At 29.7% G+C, this 26,357-nt stretch overlaps 1 protein-coding gene across 1 annotated transcript in view; it reads right to left on the reverse strand.

Annotated features, from left to right (window-relative positions):
• Positions 1–2,431: 2,431 nt before the first annotated feature.
• LOC139516812 (transcriptional coactivator YAP1-A-like) overlaps positions 2,432–26,357 on the reverse strand; it is a 29,210-nt gene continuing 5,284 nt past the window's right edge. Inside the window, exons 2-7 of the mRNA XM_071307135.1 lie at positions 11,080–11,312; positions 10,354–10,505; positions 8,912–9,056; positions 8,057–8,146; positions 7,563–7,660; positions 2,432–6,768 (exon numbers count right to left, since the gene is read on the reverse strand). Coding sequence (XP_071163236.1) covers positions 6,688–6,768; positions 7,563–7,660; positions 8,057–8,146; positions 8,912–9,056; positions 10,354–10,505; positions 11,080–11,312 — 799 coding nt within the window. The 3' untranslated portion in view covers positions 2,432–6,687. The remainder of the gene's footprint in view (positions 6,769–7,562; positions 7,661–8,056; positions 8,147–8,911; positions 9,057–10,353; positions 10,506–11,079; positions 11,313–26,357) is intronic.

A 26,357-nucleotide genomic window follows, 5' to 3' on the forward strand; every position in this document is an offset into this window, starting at 1 on the left:
CCAAATAAATAGGGAATGTGTCCATGGATGATGTCCCCACTTGCATATAATATAGTTATAAAGGGAAATAAATGAAGAACGGAATAAGTGACGCTACCCAAATTTGTACTTGATCTGAGTTTTGTAATAAGTATTGTGTATAAATTTCATAAAATTTGGTTGAGGCAAATTCAAGTTAGAGAATGGAAACTAAAAATTCAGCAATTGTAAAGGGGCATTCCTCTATAACAATAAAAGTGATGCCCTCAAATTCACAATTGATCTATATTTTTATGGTAATAAGCATTATGTATAAGTTTCATAACATTTGGTTGAGGCCAACTAAAGTTACTGAAGAGATGCCAATCTTGGGATGACAGACAAGGGTAAAACTTAATGCCCATCCATGACGGCAGGGCATAAAAAAATAACGAATAAACCACATAAATTCCACCAAAAACAAGGGGAGATATCTAGTGCTCAAGGAGGGGGAGCATATCTTGCTTCATATGTGACACCCTTCATGTTGTTCATGGTAAGTACAAATTCATTAATAAGTTTCATTCAGCAATGTCATAATCCAGAAGAGTAGGACCCTAAAATGTCATCTGCGACACAGATATTGCATTATCATCAACCCCCTGATAATGGCATCTGTAAATACTTTCCATAGGAATGATTTCAACTAGACCAATAGGAATCCATAGTCCAAATGTAAGCAGGAACCCTCTATCTAGGAAATAATGATAGGGAAGGCAAGCTTTGGAATATTCTTTCAACTGGAATTTATTTTTTCCATATGCAGGTGCTCCTTGAAATTTGCTATATAGAAATTTAAAGTTCATAGTAGAAAAACTGGAATCGATCTCTTGTCTTTGGATAGCAATTGGCAATTTCTAGATGTATGTCAAGATATAATGCAGACTTAACAGTATCTTTGGTATTCTTCATTTCAATTGTGACGGGATAGATGAGTTTACAATAGTCACCAAATATTTAATGAACTATCCGGTGAAATGATTGATGGCTTTTTTAGTTCAGTTATAAATTAAATGCATATCCTGGAAGAGAATATGTTATGAACTCTACTTTGTACCAAACCAACACCCTAAGCCAGATTTTGAACATACTGGTTCACCAGGAATAATCTGCATGAAGACTGTCTTTCAACCCACACATTTGTCTAAATCTGAGCCAACTAGTCTGCATTAAATCCTTAATGTTGCATGCTTAGCGGAAAAGCAGTATATATCAATTTTATAGTCTTCCATTTTAAACCCACAACCTTCCACACCTTTTATAAACGAGCTCCAACAAGATAACAGGCAGTTTTCAGTAAGAGGACATTATTTATATAGCAGAAGATAATGGTAGCTTCTTTTTATATGAATAAAGGAACAAGTCTGCAGGAAGAGGAGAACAGAAAGTTCCCATAGAATGGCTGATTGCGTATTAAAAACTTTTTATCTAGGTTGGTCATTAATTTTTTATCAAACCAAATTTGGCTAATTCTTTAGATGTAAAGAATTAAGATTGAGATATATGCTAGTGTAAAGGGAAGAGAAGACTAAACATATAATAATACTATTACATAGGAATGGAACTAAGATGTACCGTATATGTTCTGATAGATCTTTGGTATTTTTTCATATCCAAATCTGATTAACACAGCCCTAAGAGCAGGTAGTTTCAAAGTAGCTCTAAAGCTGATCTTTGATTGTTGATAAAATAGATGTTCATAATTTGGAAAGGGTTATGTGGAGCATTTCGCAGTCACAACAATTAAACATTGTGTGTAACAACAATTTTCATATCCAGTAGAATTAAGAAAAATCCAGTTCTTAATTTTTACTTGAAATTCCGAAGTCCAACAGATTTCCACCTTGGTAAGTGTGTATCGAGTTTATGTTGGGTTTTCTAGTGTCTTCAATTTCTTTATCACATGGTTTATGTAATGGCTAAAGTTGATAAAACAATTATGGGCAATAACATTATTGGAAATCCTCTACTTATTAACGCCATAACACAATTTTTCAATCCATCAAGGATCACAACTGAACTATAAAAGTGAAAATATATTATCAAACTTGATGTTGAGTTTGTCATGAGTAACGATATAAGATTTGAAAAGGATTTCACCAATTAAAAGTTATTGTATGGAACCAGATCGGAGATGCTTTCCTCCTGTTCTTCTCAAAATCAATAAACCATTTAAAAACCTTTTTGACAAACCATTTTAAAAGGTCCAATATGAGAATGCTCCATCAAACTTTGGTAATTTAGAACATATTTTGTACAAAGGAGAATAATTAAGAGACTGAATTTTATTTATAACTTATAAATTCAGTTAAAAATTGCAAATCTCCACGCCTTTTATATTATCAAAGGACCTTGTCCAATAAAATATAAAGTGGCTTTGTTCAGTCTCACCACAGGAATAAAAAAAAGACAATTCAAGTTTATTTACTATTTTTATTTGATTTTTTTGATTTTTTATTTACAATATAAGTACCCAGGCTTAAGGTACATATATAACAATTTTCTCACTTTTTTTTACAAATTTAAAATCTCCATGCCTTTTCTTTTTATTGAGATCATATGTACAATGTTAAACTTGCTATGCATAAGTTGAAGTATCGAAAAATGTTCATGGTATTCAATGCATGAGGAAGTGAAATATAAAAATGTCTATAAACTTACAAAAATAAACGGAACATTACAAAACGGTTTGTATTGATCAACTCTAAAACAGAATGAAATGAATTAATAAATACTGAAAGTTATGTCCTAGAACTGGTGTTCTGTTTCTGGCAGTGTCCAGTTTCAGTTTAATCCTAATATAAATGTGTGATTTTTCTTTTCTTATACTGTATACATAACACATCTAATTTTAATTTGATATGGGTAGAGTCTGACAGAGTTTATTTAAATTATGTCCAAATCAACAGTGAGTTATTTGCTTGCATATTTTTTTCTACACATATCTCGTCTGTAAAATTACCCACCTTACAGCCTTTTTATACTCATAAATACAAGTTTGTGTGTAAAAATGTGGGATGATGTTATGAAATTTAAGAGGATTTAAACCTTTATCTTACACTAAGTCCAACATTTAGTGTGAAGGTGTAAAGATGATTTTTCTGAATTTCTGAGATGATAAAAGCCCTTTTCATACCATTAAATCAAACATTTAGTGTGTGAAGGTGTAGCTATGATTTTTTTAATGGAGAAAGGAAACCAAAACTTCATCATAATTCTTCGTACATTTTCATATTGCTTTATATTTAGTTTTATGGTGGTTTTATTACCAAACTTATATTGGTCACATATTAGAAATTTCGAAACTCAAAAGATTTTGATGTCTAAGATCTGACATAACTATTTTAGAGTTGATCCTAGATTTTGAAATAAAAACTGAACTAAATGATTCTTATACAAATGAAACAAATTATAAAATTATACTACACAAATATCAAATGAAAATCAATACTAACTGTACACATAGAAATCTAAAATAAATCTAGCACTTGTCTAAGGTTGAGTTAACACAAAAAAAAACCTGTGCATCTTTAAATATTTATCAACTTTTGTGGCATTAAAATTTAAGAAAACACCCGACCAAATTATACATAGTTAGCTCTATAAATGAGCAACTAAAAGTTTGAAAATACTATTAACATACAAAATTTTAGCACCACAAAAATGCACATTATTTGAGGGGAAAATAAATCTTATCTAATAAAAAGTAAAAATATCTATTGAAACACATCCTCAATGCAATTATTAATAATATATGCAAGTTATTTACTATCTGCCTTATGGCATATTTAAATATAGTCATGACAACCACAAGTCAACAAACAGCAACAAATTGTTTGTGTATGACAGTTGTTTCAACCTTGTGAGAAAAATTGTGTCGAGGGTCTCAGTGGGGTATTTATAATTAATTTCCCTGATTCTCTTCAAAACTTTATTGAATTATCATATAAATGCCACAGTAAACCTCTCTAAGGTTTTTTTCTTCCCAAAGAGACCCTTTTTACTTGGACATTGGAATGTAAATTTTGCTCATATCATAACTGCCTTTAATCAAATATAAAAAAATATCAATTCCAAATTAAGAATATTTTTATCAAAATGGTGATTGTATCAAAATAAATTTTGTCACACAAATTCAACAAATTTGGAATCACACAATACAACAAAAGTTTAAATGAGTTCTCCTGTGAACAACAGTGAGCTGCTATTTGAAAACTGACCGTTGAACTCAATATTTTACATAAGCTGCAGTAAAAAAATCTTGTATTCAGCCTCTTGCCAGCAAGCATTAAAATACATGAGGTAAAAATTGCAAAGATCTCCGACAAAAATCACAGGTTTAATATACGAATATCACACATAAGTTGCTAAGGCAACTATTAAAAGCAACAACTTTGAAAATTAAAAATATAGACTCTGAAATAATTTTTTAGTATGTTTTGTAACTGAAAATTGCTTAAAATTCTGGGCCATTTTCAAATAATCTAAATAAAACATACAAGAGGTTTTAAAATGTTTTAAAAATTAAATGACCCAAACTGTTAGTAAACACATTACAATAACATTTGAAACTCTATATTCAATCCAGTATTAAAACCTTCTAAATATAGTATATTTTACAACCTTCAAATATATTTTTTTCTTACATTTTCATACTAGATATTAATATCTAAATTTTCTATCTATTTAAAACTTGTGATTATAAATGATAGAAATATAAAGTTTTCTTTAATACATACTTTTAATAACATACCTATTCAATTTTGTGGACCAACAAAATCTAATCTTAAAACGTTTTACTTGTAAAAATTAAAGACATATTTTAATTTAACATATCTTCAGACTATTTCAATCAAATTCTGTCGGAAAGAAAATTTCTTAAATTCTCCCCTTTTTGTTTCTTAATTTTTCTCTTTTTAATTTCGATGTTCGAATATTTCTGTAAAAGGCTATATAAACTTCTTATTAGCTACACATTTTTTTTTAAATCAGTAAAACAACTTAAAATTAATTTCAATTGGTCCTCCAATTTCTATATACTTTTTGTCCATTCTACTTTTTGAACATATAAATAAATACAACTGGAGTATATTGCATAGATTGGAAAAATAATAATATATACTTTGTATTTATATTTAATATGCATGTACACAATGACATTTTACTGACGTAAGTTAAGAGATAAGCTTTCACAAAGGGGTTAAAAAAATAACCTGCCCGATTAAAATCAAACTATCAATGTCTTCCTGTTACAGCAGCATGAACAGTCTACTTAATTTTATAATGTTGAAATAGATTTTTTATTTCATGGACAAAATTCCAGGCATAAACAATAAATTGTTAAGCTTAATTTCTTAAATCAAAGGCAAGTAAATTATCAGTAATGATTGACTTTTAAATCTTTGATTTTGGACATTGGTAACTTTATCTTATGATGTATAAATATGCCATTCTTGTTGACATTAATAATTTCTTTCCCTCTATGTAATCTAATAATTGGGATCATTTCACCTTGACATTGAAGTTAACCTTTGATTGAATTCCCTTCAACATTCATGCCACATTTGAGTTAATTAAGACAAAGAAAGATCCTGTTTTAATCAGACATAAACAATTATCAGCAAAACTTTTTCCACAACAAATAAAAAGAGATTTCTCAAATCAGTAAGATTTACTAAAAGAAAAAGAAAAAGATAGATAAAAGCTGGAAACTGTAATAATATAACTAAAAACTTCATTATCTTTTACACAAGGTAAAAGAAGTCATAAACTGCAATTACCAAAGTACTAATAAATACACAATAGTCTAGAAAAGTCTACAAGATACTTAGAACTGAATGTGTAGTACAACAAATAACTTGTTTTTGCTGCTTATCAACAAAACATGAACAAAATAGAAAACAAAATGGAGGTAAAGCCGCTGTTTGACGGAAGATATCATTGCACAACTTATTATATCAAAAGCGACTCTACCATTCACTGAATACTCAAATTTTGATTGACTATGAAATAATGATACAACGTAAATGACTTTTTTTGTGTATGTATATGTGTATAACTCCATGATGGATGGTGTGTATGTATATTTCATGATATATATATGTCAATACAAAATTTTTTTGTAATTTTTCCCTGATATTCTATAAAAAAAATCCTACTGGAAAAATAATTATTTATTAAATATTTATAAACAAACAAAAATCTTCCCACATGGGAAAATATGACAACAACATTTACCATTGCAACATGGAATATATCAAGTATTTTGTCAACAATGACCTGGATCATCAAAGCGTTTTGAAAAGATGACTTTTACCTTACATTTTACGAGCTCTCATCTGACAATGATAATGAAAATTTGATTCTAATTAATAAGAGCTATAAGAAACAGTTTTCCATATTCCCATGAAATGAGGAACTATAGAAAGAGTGATATGTTTTTCTTTTTATATTTTCCCTGCATATTCTTTGGCAATCCATCACATTTTTAATTCGTCTTTTCTATGTCCTCTCCCAGTATGTTTCCTTTTTTTTCTCAGTTCGACCTGAGATTCTTCTTTTGAAAACATTTTGATGATCGAAATAAAACTACATTGGTAAAATGAGAAGAACACTTTACACATGATGGCTGAAATGTGGTCAATGAACTTTGATCTTTGGCATTCGACCTCATAACCATGTTAACAGGCCATTGTCATCTTTATTTAAGACGTCCATTTCATTTAAATTTAAGTCCCCTGATAAGTCCTCCTGGAATAAAAAAAAAAATATTACAAAATAACAGTATAAAACTATGTTCACTATTTTTCATCAATACTCAATCAAGTGTAGGAAGATCATTCAGCAGTACCATGTAATGTTCATCTTTACTGTTTGTTTCAAAACCTCTATAAATAATTATGTCTTTAAATTCTCAGAAGTTTTTCTGATATCAAGTTCTTAAAATACAACACTAGTACTTACAATATATCTAAGAAAGTGTTCAGTGGATAAATACAAGATTAAAAACATACAAAATGAAACATGATATAAGTGTGAATATTTCAATGTTATGTCCATGGCTGTATTTAAATTATCATCAGCACTTGTTGCAGTCTCCTCAAGTGTTAACTTTAAATTCTAACATTACTGTCAGCTATATGATTTTCTCTGTGGAATTATCTCAGAAATTAAACAATTCTCTATAAAGGTCTTTTCCACAAACAATGTTTATGTTAAAGTTTTCTACATGTACTTTCATGCATTATTTTCTGTTTGTTGGTTTTTTCAATTTCTATTTTTTTCATGCTGATAAGCAGATTTTTTTATTGTGTTTAATGGCATATGATCTAGAAAGGCAAAAGGGGAGGTCTGTGGGAGCATTTAACTGTTAAATCCACCGCATTTTGTGTCTGTACAAAGTCTGTCTGGATCATGCGCCTGTTGTTTTTGTTTGAACATCTATTTTTTGAGGATATGAGTTTTGGAGTCAGTTGTAGTATGTTGTACAATCCAATATATTTGGTAATTCGTGTCATCCTTGACAAAAAATATGTAAATATTACCTGTAAACTTGGCACTAAATTATCACTATCCATGTTGCTGGTATCATCTGTACTTAGGCTTCCAATGTCCATTCCTCCAAAATCATTAAATCTGTGGCCTGTTTAAAATTTAAAATGAAAATATCATATCTAAACACCAAGTTTGATTTCTCCCACATTTTCATGTGAATCTGCTATTGCATTTTAAAGTTTGCAAGTTATTATATTTATGTAATTGGCCGATTGGTATTGCATAAGTGTAATCATGGATACTAATCAACATTTGAATAAAAGCTGCTAAAAGCGTCTTAATACTGTGATTTTAACGAATCTCAAAACTTTTTTGCGTGTTCATTTAATAATAGGAAGGACACAAGGACAGGCATGCAGGGTCATACTGATTTAATCATGGCAGAAAAGTCACCATGTGCTTACATGCAATCAGTAGATATTTAAAAGCATCATACAAGCAATAATTAAAACTAATTTTTCTGATAAAAATATAATGCTCGTACTTGAGTCTGATGAGTCCATTTCATCAACGTTACTCAGGAAATCTTCAGGTGTTCTGGGTAAACTATAGCTGGTCCCTGTGCCCATTCCACCTTCAATATAAAAATAGAACACTTTTATTTCTTATTTTCTTTACATCTTCAAGTTTTGTGTGTATCCATTTGATTCATTGGGCACAATTACTGCATAATTTGTCTAAGTTATAAATGACAGCACCATTTCCTCCATATATCTGTTGTTAGGTTGCTGTCTAATTGATATTTACCCCAAATTTCCCTTTAAAAATATTCAATGTGATGTGTTGTCTTATCTATATAGGCATTAAATCTAGACATGAATTAGTAAAATATTTTTTTTTAAAGCTATTTAACTACATCACTAGTCTACAGTTCATTCCTACAAACCACATGGTTTTGTTTGGTCAGTGAGTCAATCCAATGTAGATGTACTACACATTAATTAAACACATATTCCTGTATATGCATGTAACTTTAAGTTCCAAGTAAAAGGTGAGCAGCCAATACAATGTCATTATCCTTTAAAACAGTTAATTTGCTATATTAAGCTACTTCAGATAAAGTATCAATTCTTATTTATGTGCACGTTATAAAATCATATTTTGATCCAAGTTTCAGTTTAAAATGAGATAAATTGTTCAAGCAGCGCTGTGTTTTTGTACCAGTGAAATAATATTTTAAAATCCACTTATTGTGTATTTAAGGAATTTGAAATAAGTTCAATACCTTTTTTAGTTTTGATATTATTTTTTTAACCATGTATAAATTGAAAATATTCAGTCTTTTAACAAATGCTTTTTTGCATCATTAAGAAATTAACAAATAATCCTGTGACCCTACCAACACCACTGTCTGTGCTAGCTTGTCTTGAGTGGTCAGACGAGGGGTTTTGACCTAAGAATGGGTCGGACTGTAATGGATCCTGCTTCAGATTGCTGTCCCCACTTTGTTGTAATTGCTGCATACGTGCTCTAAGGAGCATCTCCTAAAGGAAAATAGACATAGATGTTAGTGTAATTGCAGCATACATGCTCCAAGGAGTATCTCTTTATAGTAAAATAGACAAACATATCGGCAAAATGACAATTTTCTAGCTATGTTTGAAAATTTTTGATTTGATATCAGTTTTAAACAAATAAAGCCTGCAAAATCTCTACATTTTTTGTAATCATCACTTTTTCCTTCTTTGTGTGTCTGTGATCTTTTTTTTTTTATTATAACAATACAATAATTGATGCAAAATAGAAATGAAGAAAGACAGATGTGCAAAACAAATCTCCAGAAATGTCTTAATCTTATCGGTTTGTTTTGATAAAAGCAATGATGAAATATTGACTATTAATTTATTTTTCTTTAAATGAGTAAAGTCAACAAATTATTCAAAATATTTGTAGAGTTACAGAGTAGTTAATTGACAGATATATATCTTATGTCTATAAATCTCCAATCTGAGTAGAAAATGACAGCTATATAGACACTGCTTTCTTTCTCACAACAAGCAACAAATACAAACTGTGAAGTAAAAGCATTTAAACTGCTATTAATCGACCAACACTGACATCTTAAAACAATCAATGATTATAACTGAATCATCTCAAAATATAAATACAATTTCTGACTCAGAAATATGTCAAATTAGTTTCCATATAGACCTTTTTAGTGGTATCACTTACTAGGTGTTACGATCATAATGTAACTTTGAGTTTTATACAATAGTTCACAAATCTGTGTTGACTAATGTAAATATTGCTAATGTACATATTATAAAATGTGAATTATCCAAAGATGACTAAAATGTGAATTCAATTAAGGCGGCATGGATGGATATTTGCATCAGAATGAAACTTAATTTGAATCAGTGCAGTATGAATTCAGTTGCCTTTTTCATTACTGAAAACATGAATTTCAGACATTTGAAGTAAATAAAACAAAAGTACATTGGCGCAATTTATATAAACATTGTATAATAACTAAAAGATGCCCAAAATATCGCAGTACAATTAGGCAAGTGCTGAAACAAAGAGTTTTAAATTTTGCTGGCAGTAAATTGACTTAGCATGCACTAAAGGGCACACAGATTGATAATGGTCTCTAAATTGGGTTATTTTCTGAGAAAAGTGATTTTTGTGGAAAAAAAGATTGTTTCAAAGAATTAAGGAAGTACCAAACACTACATTTATGTCATATCACAAATATTTCTGACTTTGTATGGTTTCAGAGGAGTTGCAGCTCAATGAAATTGGTCTCTTCCTTTAGTAGTATAGATTAAGAGTTTATTGTACCTGGCGATCTATTTCTTCCTGCCTCTTTCGCAGCTTTTCTTTTTCAGCTTGTAACTGTGTCATTTGTATTGTGGGACTGTATTTTGGTTGTGCTGATATTTGTGGTGGTGGCTGTAGTCTAACATCTTGCATTCTCTGAGCTGTGGTAAGAACTACAAAGAAAAGGTATCTTACAATGACAATTATTTAACATCAAAATCGTGTGTGATGGAAGCTATTTATATCATGCTCTTTATATAAGAATCTTTTTTGTTTTGTTTATGTATACTTTATATTTATAGAAAGAAATGTTTCAATTCATTTGCAGGAAAACCAATAGACCTATTTGATGGATTGTCCTATTGCTACACTGCACTATGTAATTAATTACTTCATGCCCTAAGCATGACTTTAAGGTCAGATCCCTAAAACCAAGAGGATGCTTGTTCTTAATAGATGCCTTTATAATAGCATACTGAAAATTAATGATCTTTTATAATTGCTTTAAACCAGAAAAACTAAGATTTTATCAATTTAATGTCAAATAATCACTGAGAAATATGATTTTTTTAAGGTTTCAGAATTTGGTTTTGATTATTTAGGAACTCTGTGAAATTAACTACTTCATCATTGTTCATGAAAGAAAAACCCTTTTTTTCTTAATCATTATAATATGTACAATGTAACTTTAGTACATACATAGTACTAACTACAAAGCATAATTCTAATAAAATAAAATGTAGTTACTTAATCTAGGATCCATCCAACTTGTATTCCGTTCCATATGGTTTATGTAATACATTTCCCCTTCAGGTGTGAAAGCTTGTTCCCATCCTGGTGGAAGGGGCCCTATATTCTGTAGTGAGACGTTAGGGGAGTGTTGTGGTGGGGGTGGGGGAGCATTCTGTAGACCATTCAGGTTTGGCTGCTGATTTACTGTTTTTCTAGGGTCTATCCATGTTGTAGTCTGTAAAATATGACTGAAAAAGAAAAAAAAGTTCATGTCATGCACGAGTTTGAAAGATTTTTTTTAACTAAAGTATAAATACAAATACTACAGAGAACTGACATTTGTGGTTTGCTTATACCATAGATGTATGTGTGCAGCCAATACATTCAATGTCTGTACACAAAAAATCAATGAAAATAAGTAGCTAAAAAATATCAATGAATCTTAAGTACTAGTATATAAACATTATATTTGCATGACTGATTGTAACACAGACAGAGAACTTTTACCTGCCAACCCTTGCAACTAATTCATTATGAGGCTGAAGAAGTATAGCATAATATATTATCATGAACATGTAAAACAGGTGCTATATAGATACTTAACGATTATACAACAGGTGTTACAAAGGAAATTGTGTAACGTTCCATTAATCTCTTACCTTGACCTAACATATTACTTATTTGGTTGATATTTAGAGTATAAACTAAGTAGACGTACAATTACGTCTATAAATATATTTAAAATGAATGTTAGCCTTCAAACCAACATTGATTTATTATAACATGTATCTTCTAATGCATATTGACAGTGAAACTATACCAATGGGTCAAATTTATTCTTGTACATTTAAACCTCATTGATATTATGTTAAAACCAATACATTACTACACAAAAATAAACCTTTTTCAGGTCAAGACTTCACCTTACTCTACATAAGACCTCTGTTTGATAATTTGCATTGAATTTGAAAGGATAAATTATGAATCCCTTTCCAAATCAATATATAGTTTTAAAACAGTAGTATAAAGGTGACGGTAAAAAGCTTTACTATCCTTGCCGGGATATGGTGAAAAGAAAGTCTATTTCTATGGGTAAAAATCTGGATAAAATAAAAATTCCCCTGGGTTTCATAACTATTAATTCTATTCAGTATTGTGTTGAATTTGTTTTCCTTAAACTGCTTTTTTTTTTTTATGTCATTAACTATTCAAACTGAAATCTCATAATAATCAACCTCATATCTCCAATTGTAATATTTTATAACTCAATTATAGCAACACAGGAAAAGACCCAAATATTTACACAATTTATCTATTTATTATTTGGTTAACCCATTGTAAACTGACATGTTAGAAACTGTTTATTTTCATCTCTTGCCAGATTTTTCCCAGTTTGATACAGAAAAAGCTTCTTTTATCAACACAAACACAGTGATTCGAAAATATGAACAGGTCTTAATGTATTTATAGAAAAAGGTCGAAACAATCTTCTTTACATCTCATTTCAAGTATATTTTATCGCAGGATTAGGTTTTGATGTAATATTTTTCTTAAGTTTCACAATCAACTACATCAGGTGTTTGGAGACTTTCCAGTAGACAAAAATAAAGCCACCTTATTCTGATTAACTTCAGTTTAAAAAGATCAAATCCACTGTAGGAAACAAAAACAAACACTTTAATCATCGTTAAATGTAAATTATATAATTCTGAAGAAGAAAAGGAGTTACATTATAACCCAAGCAGAAATACATATAAAGTTCACTTAGTTGCATTAATTTGTACATGAAAAACACCCTACTAGCTGTCCATACAAACCTTAATAGTGGGTTTTCTCAGAAATTGTTTTATAATAACAACAAATAAAAGGGGAATGTGTCCATGGGACACAGATGATGCCCCCACTTTCATATCATATAAAGTAATAAAGGGATATAACTGAAGTAAAAGTGACACTTTTTTATTTCTGTGAATAAGTTTTTGAATCGTTCTTTCTCTTAAATATGTGTTTGTATGCAGTTCGTTTTCTAATTATGCAGGGTTCTCCCCATGGCCTAACAGCACCATGATACCATGCTGGTATCAGAATTGATTTTATATTAGATTGTTTTCCAAGAACATCAATAATTAGATGTATGTATCTATATTAATTATTTGATGCAATGTGCAATTGTTTGTGCTTGGATTTTTTGTTGTTATTGAGTAATGCATGCTGACCAGAGTTTACAGAAGTGCTAAAAACCTCAAATATGTTCATGGGATCTTTTTAAAGGTACAAAATCATATTTGACACCATCTTTTCACCTCACAAAAATAACAAAATAAAGCTCAAACTATACATGTACATGAATAAATACATAAATAAGTGATAAAACATTAATTACATAAAGCCTCGTTTGACACATTGCAAAATATTCAGTTATTATAAAGCAAGTAATTGAATACCCTATTTAATATGGTACCATTACACATTAATTTGGCTAAATCATCTTACTCATTATGATATAAAATTCAATTTGTTGTACCACCTGCAAAATTTAATTTTGCAACACAAAAAACAGACAACTGACAAAATATGATAGAAAAACAGCACAAGTACCCATTAAGATGTTAACAAAAATATGAAATTTAAGATTTAATAACATTTATCATTTATGACACCCATATGCGGTTTACACGAAAATAACCTATAACCATTAAAGTGCATCTGTGTTGATGAAATGCACTTGATAAAGGGTGTGTATATAAACAGACAGTGTAGGTGTATTTAAAGTATGGGTGGATCTTTAATACTTCATTTAGATGTTGTTCATCAAATTTGTAGAACAACAGACACATAAATTTAGCTGCTGACAGATCAAACACTCAATTTCTATGGCAATATTGTGATTTAGTGAACATGTATGCATATGAATATCATTTTCTAATTTGCATCAACTCAGTTCACAGCTAGCGTAAATGTGCCAGAAAGTAATCTTGGGATTCATACTGCAAATCCTGTTCATTTGTTAAATTACAAAATGTACAAGAGAACCAGACTGAAGATCCTGTTTACACATTAATTATTTTTTTTACCATAAAAACATATACTTTATTGGTGAAGATATTAATTCACCAATTATATGCAAATGACAACCTTGACTTGCATTTTCTACTATGTATTAAAACATTTTATAATGTGTTGTGTATGATCATATATAAAGAACAATGTTTTCCCTTCCTACCCACAGAGCATATCAGGAATGTCAAGTTTTTATACAGAACAATGCTAAGTATGTCAACTGTCCAGGAATAAGATTATTTTGTGGTCAATCCTTTTACCTTTTTGCATACTAAACACTTATTCATATGAAAAACAATTAATCAGTTATAGACCATATCATTAACATGAGATATTGTACATGTATTGCAAAATGTGATTATATTTTTAGACTTTAAAAAACCTGAACTTATAGTTCTAAGAATCTAAAACGTGACTTCCCGTAAATGTATTTTTTTTCTGTATTGTTAAAAATAAAGAACAATTCTTTACTAGAAACTTTCTAAAACATTTAATCATTGCTATTATCCTAAGTAGCATAAAGTTATTCATTTAAATCAAAATTAAATTTTCCTCTAATTGCAGTTACGAACATCTAATTATATATTTTTTTGTTTGTTAATTAAGATGTTATAAACATCCACCCATTCTAAACTGATTGTGCATGTTTACTACCAGTATATTATTACAATGCACCAGCATAAGTTTAAACAAAAACATTACAAAATTTATAAAATATTTCTGTCAAAACAAAGGTGTTTTCTAACAAGATATAATTTAATTAATATAATTACATGTACATGTACTTTAACCAGAAGTAAACAAACAACAACAATATCACATTAAATATCTTATCTAAAAACAATAGAATGACGTCAATAAATGTATATCGCATGCAAACTTTGAGCATCGAATAACTGTTTAAGGTTAGGTTTTAAACTGGATCTGTATTTAAGAACACATTTGATCAGATTTGATTCATTGCTCGTTGGAGGGTCACAGAGTATAACAAGATTACTGAAAAGCATCTGAATAGATAACTAAATGAATATAGACAGACAAGCACAATAAACTTTATAATGCAAGGGTAAAAACCGTAATTACAACCCCTTTTGTTGACCCGAGCAGGCTTTTAAAAATCAGCCCTCCTTGACTGTGAAACTTGACGCTGACTTTACAAATTGATCCCATCGTAAATGAATTGTTCATTGTTAGCAACTACTATTTTAACTTAAGTTTGGTATGGTGGTCTGAAATTTGTAGGTCATTGACGTACAGTAAACTGTGTCATAACAAAACCTCTTGTCTGAGTATCTATTAGTGTTTTTAGTTCTCACAAGAAAAGGTGTTTAGAATTTTAAATTTCAATTTACTTTTTCATAAATCAAATGATAGTTATATCAAATAAAGGACTCCTTTCCAGATAAAATGTCTGTTTATCACATATTCTAATACAGTTTTAATCATGTGTATTGTGCATTATTAAGTCCATATACATGTAAAATTGAGAATGGAAATGGGGAATGTGTCAAAGAGACAACAACCCGACCATAGAACAGACAACAGCAGAAGGTCACCAATAGGTCCTCAATGCATCAAGAAGCTCCCACACCCGGGGATATCAGACTATTGTTGTTTCTTTTTGCTATAGTCTTATATTGTACTATGCTCCTTGTGAGCCCATTTAATGAAAATAAAACATCTATATACATTTGTGCAACTTAATATTTCAAAGTTGCCACCCTATTCAAATTTGAAACAATCTCTTCTTTATCTCTCCTTGTGAGCGATAAGTTACTCATTTATATGAGTAGTTTCCAATCTAAGGTTATTGCAAGATATAACCAACCTATATATAATGACTCAACAACAACAAAAAACTTAAATATGTTTTTTGTGAATGATAGCTTTTTTGCTTTTAAATTTTCATTACATATCAATCTTTCCCCCTTAATGTGACCTCTTTCAGAAACTGTTTGTAAAGTATGGTTTATCAATAAAATCAGTGCAAGTTAAGATCCCCAATACACCACCATGTTATTAAGCTCAGGTGAAATAGTTCTACAGCTGTTTGCTTTGGCATTATGCCAACCAGACATTATAGTTTGTTGTAAAGAGATGGATGTATCATTTCTCTTTTGTCCTGAAATTAATAATTCTATGTGGCAGTTTTCTGTTTGTATATTCCGCATGTACATGTATCCATTACAATTCTCTTAATCAAGATTTTTCAACTAAAGTTCAAATGTTCACAAAGTAAAAGTGATCAACTTTATTGAACTCTAATCATCTTGTACATTGATCCATAATATTTCCCTTTTAAAAAGTACAGAAGAAAAAATTAGGTCAATAATTGATTAAAAAAAAATTGATACTTATTCATTTTTTTTTTTGTATATATATTTAATGCATATAAAGATATTCTAGCCATAATATTCAATGGAAATAAAAACATGACTCATAAAGTTTTTATATTTATAATATTGTATGCACAAGAACAAAAATTTCACATCACAAATCTGTACTATTTTGATCTTTTCAAATATAGGTTATTATTTATAAAATGCCAGAAATAAATGTGGTGACATTTTGATAACATATATGTCATTGATCACCCAACCTGTACCTACTGATGACTAAAACAATAATAAATGTTGGTATTTGCATATATACTTATGGTTCCGTTTTGGTCATATATCTCTTCAACTGTTTTGGGGTTCTTAATACATTCCTGGCCTTCAGCACTCTGATAAAGGTTAATCAAAAAAAGGGCTTCGGACACATGTAATATATAAAATGTCGTTTAATTTTTTATTGGTTTCAAAAGACATTTTCATCTTAAACCGCATTTATAATTACTATAAAGTTGGTACAATGTACTACTATTTTGAAATTTATTTTGTGGTGGCAATTGGAAATGCCAAAATTGGGTAATACAAGGTTTTTCCAAACAGTATTGTTTTAGATTAAGGTACTGGAAATCCAGAAATGTTATTAAAATGTGAACTTGATTTGTGCAAAATTAACGTATCCTATTCAGACGGTGATCCAGCCATTTTAAAAAGGGGGGGTTCCCAACCCAGAGTAAAGGGGGGGGGGGGGGTTTCCAACTATATGCTCCCATTCAAATGCATTGATCGGCCAAAAAAAAGGGGGGGTTCCAACCCCTGGAACCCTCCCTCTGGATCTGCCACTGCCTATTGCATATTTTGTAATAATTTAAATATCTCAGAAATCTACAGCAATCTTTTCCATTACATGTCGTCCTTAATCAAGCTTTTTTTTATATGATTTTTTATTTATATGTTTATTTAAAATTTCTACATGCCCTTTAATTCTCATTATCAAAGTATTGCTATCTGCCATAGTTGACAACCTTGTCAAGGATATATACAATTCCAAATTGAATCAATATGCAAATTGCAATTATTCACAAAAATAGAAAAGTCATTAATTTATGATAACAAGTTTTGTCTCACTCCCTTAAATAATGATTTATTAAACCAGTTATCTATCAATATATTTATGTCAACGCCAGGATAATTTCCAAAAAGACTGAAAAAGCTGTTGGCTTACTTTGAGAGTTTGACATATCTTATTTGATTTGATTCTTTTTTTAGGGGGGATTTGGGTGTCCTATCATTCATGCAAACATGTGAATAGTTACATCTGTTGTGTACCTTTTATCTCTTCAAAACATTTACTAGTATTGCTTAGAAATAAACATCTTATCAAACATGTACTAGTATTGCTTAGAAATAAACATCTTATCAAACATGTACTAGTATTGCTTAGAAATAAACATCTTATCAAACATGTACTAGTATTGCTTAGAAATAAACATCTTATCAAACATGTACTAGTATTGCTTAGAAATAAACATCTTATCAAACATGTACTAGTATTGCTTAGAAATAAACATCTTATCAAACATGTACTAGTATTGCTTAGAAATAAACATCTTATAAGAGATGATCATAAAATCTACATTGCATATTTGTTTTTTAAACAATACAAGTTGACAAAATATAGATCAACCTATAGTTTATATATACAGTGCCAACAAATGAGAGAAAAAACTTTAATCGCCTAGTTTTTAAATAAACAAAGTAATAACTTACAGTGAAAAACAATAAAACACTTATTATATAAAAGATCAAACCATAAACATTCAATTAACTCGGTTAAATATTAACAACTATATTTTTCTCTTTAGTAAAAAAAGTTTTTGTAGTTTTCTTTGAACTTTTGTTGTTTTGTTTTTAAAAGTCCCACAGAGAATATAATTTGCTTTGTTTCTCACATGTATTATTGACACGGTAATTTTATAAGTTTACAGGAATGGGTCAATGATCAGATAATACAGGAGTTACCTTTTTAAACTGGCAATCAATTTCAAGGTAGGGATCAAAATCTATAGACCTGTATTTACTGGTGTCTAACATGCGAAAAAGCAGTCCAACATGCTTTGTAACCTGTTTTGTTTATTGTTTAACTGCAGACAGAAATTAACAATTAGGAACAATATGCACTCGACTAATGAGTACCTTGTAACACTACCATTTATTATAATCTACATGTGTGGTTCATAGAACAAATCAAAATCCTTTCAATGAATTTGCAACAAAAATGACATTCAAAAGCAGTCAGCAGTGTGAATTCGATAAAAAAAATATAAATACAAAATCTGCTTACATGTACCTATCATTTAAAAAAACATAAAAAAGAGTTAAAAAATGTGAAAAAGTGAAAAATTCCATATTCATTCAATGTTAGAAATTCAAAACTTTACCATTCAATATTGTATGAGTTTACAAACACAGACAGACTGACAGACAAAGACACATTTTTCTTGAAGGGCAAAATTGTAACTTTAACAGACAGAACATAAAATGGATAAAAAATTACAAGAAAGGTACATGTACTTATATTGTATTTGACTTAAATGTTAGTCTATATATTTTTTTATACATTGTTAGATGTTAGTTTACATGGCCATATATGTATATCACAGTTACTCTGCCATGTAATGTTCACATGCACTCTATATACACTAAATTATTCAAAGCACAAACACCTGAATCAGGTCATTATCAAATCTAAAGGTAAAAGACCTATAAATGAGACAAGCCATCGAAAACTAATTTATATAGGTATAAAGATATAAAATAATATTAACTTTACTCAATAAAAATCATAGAAAACAGTCTGATCCTCAGTCATAAATCAAATGCTTCATCTTTTTAATTTTCTTTGTGATAACAATCTAACTAATTATAGACACTGTTTAATTGTTTTCCACTCATCTTCCACTTCAAACCAGAGATACTATAAAATGATCATCTTTAATTGACATGTGCTCAATACGATTTTTTCTCAGAGGAAACATAGGGGAGTAAATGACTGAGTTTGCTTAATATACTTTCATTTAGTTTTAAAACAAATTGTTGTTCGAGTCTTTTTAATACTTTTTGGATCTTTCCATCAACATTGTAAAAGAACCAACTGTTCAAATTAAATCAGGCCTTGATTCTCCTAAGGTATGTTCTCTAATTGCCTTGGTCACTTCTCTCATTTACGTCATAAGAAGTACTTAAGGTGCAAATCATTTTTGTCTATCTCTCAAAATTTGCGGAAATCACTGCTCCCAGTTGAAGTGATGGAAGAGTGATTTACACTTTAACCTGCTTACTGAGCAGTTTTTTTTTTAAACACTTCAATTTTAGTTTCTGTATGGGGCTTAAGCATGGTCAAATAAGACCTGCGTCCTTATGACCAGGCCTTGAAGGCATAAAACTTTGCTCAGTGCTCGGAGCACAAAAATCATGCTCGAAACATGAAATCCAGCAATTTGATTGGTTGATTTTCGAGTCCGAGTACAAAAATCATGCTGGAAAGTTTTATGACCGAGAGGCCTGATGTCTAATTAAAAGAACCTGTGACTTAAAAAGGATCATACCAGAGAATCAAATGGCATATTGCTTAGAACTGTATACCGGGGTAGATTGCATAAAAGTAACCTGTTGACCTGAGGCAAATTTTTAATGTGACCTTGCAACCTAAGAGGGTTTCACTACTGGAACCCCTATATGCGTACATGTACCTTGCAGTATGAAAAATAAGACAGTAATGTTTACACAATCAGATCTAGAAAACATTTAAATCAGACCTTAGTACTATATATATGTAAAACAAATCTGAAGATGGTAAAAAGTACATGTATATGAACATAATTTGTTTTAACTTACAAATGTACTTTCATAGAACTCAAACATCTGTCAACTGATATTGTAATTTACAAATTTACACTGAGGTATTTACTACATGTATGTAGATTAATTTGCTTTGTTATAATAACTTAAAGATACTTGATTATGTTTTTGTTTTTCTCATATGCAGCTTTTTCAGGAAATAAAAAGCCAAAAAAGTTGAAAGTGACCATGTAGTTAATTTACTGGACATATTGTGTAAAATCCCCCAAAACACTAGACAGAACCCAAAAGCAAATAAGGCGCAATCGAGAACTTTCTTATAGAACTGTTTCCTCAAAATTATAGCACCAAATTCTAAATGTATTCAGATACAAGTAGAACGGGAACAATCAGAAGTACATTCAAATATCTTGTTCATTTTTATGTATAGTATATACAAAAATATCTTAAACAATGAATATTCATCCATGATATTACTTTTTCTTTGGTTTTTCTAAGTAAAACACAACATATCAGAAAAAAAATCACAAAAAAATACAAAATATTTACTACATTACACATCACCATAGCTTTAATCTAAATCAGACCAAATCTTAGGTAAACATCAGAACCTAATTATAAAATAACCAGCAAACTTGAGTGACAGTGACAATATTGAACATATGTGTGACCAACTTGTAATATGTGTAACAATAATAATAACTTATATTGAACATATGTGTGACCAACTTGTAATATGTGTAACAATAATAATAACTTCAGAGGAAAATCAATTCGGAAAGTCCATAATCATTAAGAGTTCATTTTAAAACAAATTGTATAAATCAGATGTACATTTGTACATGTAAATTGAAAAATTCTGAGATTTGACTCTGGTGAAAAAGAAACATCGTGTAATGTAAGTTTCTGAATAGAATACACCCACAACTTGACCCATCAGTTTATAAACAATATCAAAATGTCATGTTTAAGTCTATACTAGCAAAATAGGCATAATTAACAGATTAATTGGTCATTTAATACTCATGACAATAACGTCCACTCTACACTCCCTTTAGGGTGTATTCATTAGGGTTTAAGAGGATCACAATATGTTTATATTTAATATTATAATTACAAGACATGATATTGCATGTAGTATTGAGTCACTGCTGTCAAAAATTACATGTTATACATTACATATTAATGGGATGAGGTATACCAAACTGTGTTGTGCAAAATTCTACACATGATTTATAAATTTACCATAAAACTTAAGCCTCTGCATCAAATTGCAGTTATTTTTAATTTGCACCTTTTTTAAGTAATACATGTACAAAAATGTGAACCTTCATTTATACTGTAAAAAAAGTTAAAATTATGATAAAATTGAACCCACATCAGGTAAAAGATTTCATAACATTGAAAATTGCAAAAGGTACATGTACTGTACATGTCCACAGTCTGCACCAAAACTAGTCTGAAGACCAATTTTCTGATATTTTTTAAATTGCAACGGTTAACAGACTTTGGGAAAAAAACATGTAGTTTTTCAACTTTTGTCAATAAAAGTTTAGGAAAAAGAAGCGAAGTTTAAAAACACAGAGTGAATAGTTCTAGTCGTCAGTGTTTGATTACATGAAATGTACATATGTATATATATCCACCTTTAAAGAGCAATTCCTTATTGTCTATTTCTAATCAAAGATCCCCTGGACAGCTTATGGACATGGATACACATAATGTATACTTTTCTTTACTGAAAAGAGATCCTCATTGTAAAACAACCCCCATGTTGAACACATTTATAGTTGAATGACAAGACTTCCTTTTCTTTACAACAGTACATAAGGTCAGTAGATGGCATAGATCAAAGATAAAATTGTACTACTTAATCCCCCCATAAATCACATGAGGATTAAAGATCAATAGGGGAGATCACAACAAATATCACCCAGGCCTCCAGGACAGACAAAACATATGCACCTAGACAACACCTCACATCAAACGAAAACATCATTTTAACCACAATCATGTTCTTGATATCTGCTTTCATTGGGAAGATTTTTACAATAGGAAATCGGTGAACTTGCCATGATTAAAATTAGATGATTATAAAAACAGTTTGTGCAGTATGATATTTCAGTCAAGTAACTTTCCAAACTTCCTCCCAAAATAACCTTACATGTGCTAGTAACCTAATTAAACAACTATACAAAAATAAATGCCATCACTGCCCAAAATTAAAATAAACAAACATTGCCTCCCTAATATGATTAGATCTGAGGTTAACTACATTGTATCAATTTAAAAGTTTTCTTTGACATTAACCCCACCTTTGTTTACACTGCACTTATAGGATTGTATTAAAGTAAATATACAAATAAATGTAAACATTAAATGTGTATCAACTCATATTGAAATTATGATAAAGCATTTAACATCTATATAGGTCTTTGTTTTGTTTCTTCCCACTTGTTTGTTCTAAGAAGAAATGTACACATCATATAGTATAATCATTGCACTACAAGTACATATATGTAGTTAATTTAATTCTAAAAGATTGTACATATACATTGTTTGTACTTTGTGCACCATCATTTTTTTTCAACAAATGTTTGATTTAAACATAGACACAAGTACACCTGTTAAACTTTGCCAACCATGCATGTAATTACATTAATTAACTGAATTTCAACACTGTTTCATTCAATATAGTAGTGTGCTCATTGTTGAAGGAAGAACAGTGACCTACATAGATGGTTACATTTTTACTTCCTCCTGCACATCATTTGGATTCTGATGGATATGCTATGCTTCTCCAGTTAAAACTTCATGTGTGACTATCCAATTGATGCCAGGTGGCAACTTGTCAACTTTAGTATTGTTTTAATAGTTATTCCTTTTCTGTTTCAAATGTAATTCCTTTTCTGTTTTTGTTTTTGTTACGATCCACTCCCGTTCTCCCCACCCTTGGCATTTGTGATATCAATGTTGCGCCATCTATCTGAAGATTAAAGTCACGCCCATTCCAAATACTTTATTCTTGACCAATGGTAACACTTGAACTCTTCAGTTTGGAGGTAAACACACGGTAGAGTCTAGATTCTACACACTTAGTAAAGCCGGAAACGAAAAATATATGTCAACATTCATGCATTTTTGCATGAAACATACACAGGAACTTCTATTAGTTGATTAAAAACATTCAAGTTGTCACTAAATATAGTCGTATGTTTAGTGATGTAAAGACTTGTTGCACAATAAACATGTGGCAATTGTTTACAAACACTTTCTACATCTACACATGATCATGTTATTGGCGCTTTTTGATTGGATGGAGCGAGTTTCTACTGCAACCACTAAAAATCCTTACCTTATGTCTCAAAAATGTTATCTCAATCCGCCAAGGGTGAAGAGAACGGGAGTGGATCGTAACCCTTGGCTAGCGAAGATGGGTTAGTGGAAACACAAGTATTATTTTTTGGGGCCTTATTATGCTGTGTTTATTTTCTAACATTCAATGCAATTAACAGTCCTTTACATTTAAAGAAGTGAAGGTTTAAAAAAGAACAATGTAAACTACAGTACTACCTGTGACTTTATCTTATTAATGGTGGCCATAAAAAATATGTTCACCATGGTGGCCCTATATGTTCATCATCATACCCCCTGTTGCTTTTTTAATACACAAGGTATTAATCAAAAACTAGTCAAGGATAAAGGGAAATCTTGAATGCATTGAAGTGTTAAAATTATATAACTTACAGGTCAGGTGTCTCAGGTAAAATATACATGTATGTGTTTGTCAAATTTAATAACTGTGATTATGACAAGAAATTCAAAAATAAAATGAAACAATAAAACTAGTTGAACAAATCAGCTTAATTAAAAAATAATTGTCTCCTGACTATTAGTTTTGATATTATACCTTTTAAATAATTTTTGATCAATTTAAGTTATTTTTTATATTAAGTCTATTTTTTGGTAGTGAAGAATAAATGAATCTCATTTTCAAATATACTGCAATTTACAATGCCTGCCTTTTTCTATTGACTAGGTAATTCTCAAATTAATTTTCTAAAATCAAAATGGTTTATTATTGTAGATAGACTGATCTTAACATATGTTTAAGATTGTCTTTAGGACTTACGCTAAATAAAATTTAGGCAATTCATTATTTCTTTATTGAATAAAATATTTATAAGTATTAGAAATATTCAGGACAGCAAAATTTGATAATATTTTTATTGTCATATGATATTTTAAACATGATCCATGTTTTAGAGGTTAAGCATTTCTTTTACTTTTTGTTCTTGGGTTAGAGACATTTTAATGAGAAGGTAAATAATTTTCGAATAGATTTATATCTCAAAGTTGTTTTGTTAATTTTACAATCAAGGAATGGGTGTTCTTCATTGACCTACAAGAGGCACAGTTTACACATTCTATCCTTTCTAGGAATTTTATATTGTCCACTATTTTCTATTTCTAAATTATGATCAAAAATTCTCTACCTTAATTGACACAATCAAGTTAACTTTACAGTTTTTATCATAAGTTATTATTTTTAGATTTTTCTTTAAATTCATTTTTTATTAAGGACTTTAAAAGTCTTAATTCATTCAAGTCCCTGCAATTATTAACTTTATCTAAAAGGCCTAGGTTGATTGAAATATTCTTTGTAAATGTATACCAAGAATATGTATCATGCCAGTCCAGCACTATCGACAATATAATACACTGAAAAAAAATGATTTAATTAATAGACCATTAAAGTGTCACCATCTTTAGAAGTGCACTTTATTTTTTTCTGGAGAGCCTGACAAATTTTGAAAGAAATTAACCAAACTGAAGATAACATATTTAATAAGTTTCAAGACAATTTCTTTAAATAATTTCTTTTCATAAGATTCACTTGATTCAGATATATATAAGAACATTTTTCATTATGATTAGCATTTTTAATGAACATTTATCAAAATTTTATGATAACTAGGTGGACATTTGGAAAATAAGTCTTTTCGGTGATTGTTTGTGCACAACTCTTGTTTTGAGATTTGAAGAAAATTTAAATAAACAAAATTAGTTTTTTCCTAAACCATATAATGGTACTTGTAGTTTTCCTGAATAATATTAGATGTTATCAAAATCTATTGTTAAAGGATTGATATTGAATCATCTTATTTTGTTAAGAAACCAAATTGTTTAATTACTTTCATTTTTTTTATTTAAAATATCACTTGCATGATTATTAGTTATTATTAATAGTAATAACTCATTTAATAATGTTAACAAACAATTGAATACAATGTACATCATGTACATTTATATAAACCTTTTATTTAAAAAACAATTATTAAAAGTCTGTTTATCATGTTTATTTCAAATGCTAGTCAATAACTTTGGCTTTGACTTTTTGCCATTTCGACTCAAGATTCTTACTAAGAAGAAATTAAAAGAATAAGAAACAAAACAAAAAACAATTAAAAAATAAAAAATTTAAATAACATTAAAGACAACCAGGTGCTCCGCAGGGCGCAGCTTTATACGACCGCAGAGGTCGAACCCTGAACAGTTGGGGCAAGTATGGACAAAACATTCAAGCATGATACAGCTCTGAATTTGGATTGTGATCAAATTTTTGACATTACATGGTTTTTTTTTACACAAAACAAATGCCAAGATTTTACAAATCAATTAAAGATTTCTTCTTCAAACTTTTTAAATCTAAAATTAAATAGTTGACACAGCATAGGTTTCTGACACAGAATGAATGTGGTCTAATGAACTTAAAAGGTTTTTTTTTGCCTTTGAGCAATTCACTATGCTGTTGAATATTAATCCTCTCAAAAAAATGTTTGAAGAAATTTTCTTTTTATTTATGAAATCTGAAATGAGAAAAATTTAACCCCCCCCCCCCCCTTTTTTTTCACATCCCCGTTTCCCTTTTTCAAAACTGATATCAATTCAAATTTCTAATGGAGTTTGCAACAATAACTACTCATTCAAATACATCATAAAATATTAAGATGTAAAAAAACTGCTTGTTATCACTGAATG

The sequence above is a fragment of the Mytilus edulis genome, chromosome 3, assembly GCF_963676685.1.
Source record: "Mytilus edulis chromosome 3, xbMytEdul2.2, whole genome shotgun sequence".
Taxonomy (NCBI): Eukaryota; Metazoa; Mollusca; class Bivalvia; order Mytilida; family Mytilidae; genus Mytilus; species Mytilus edulis.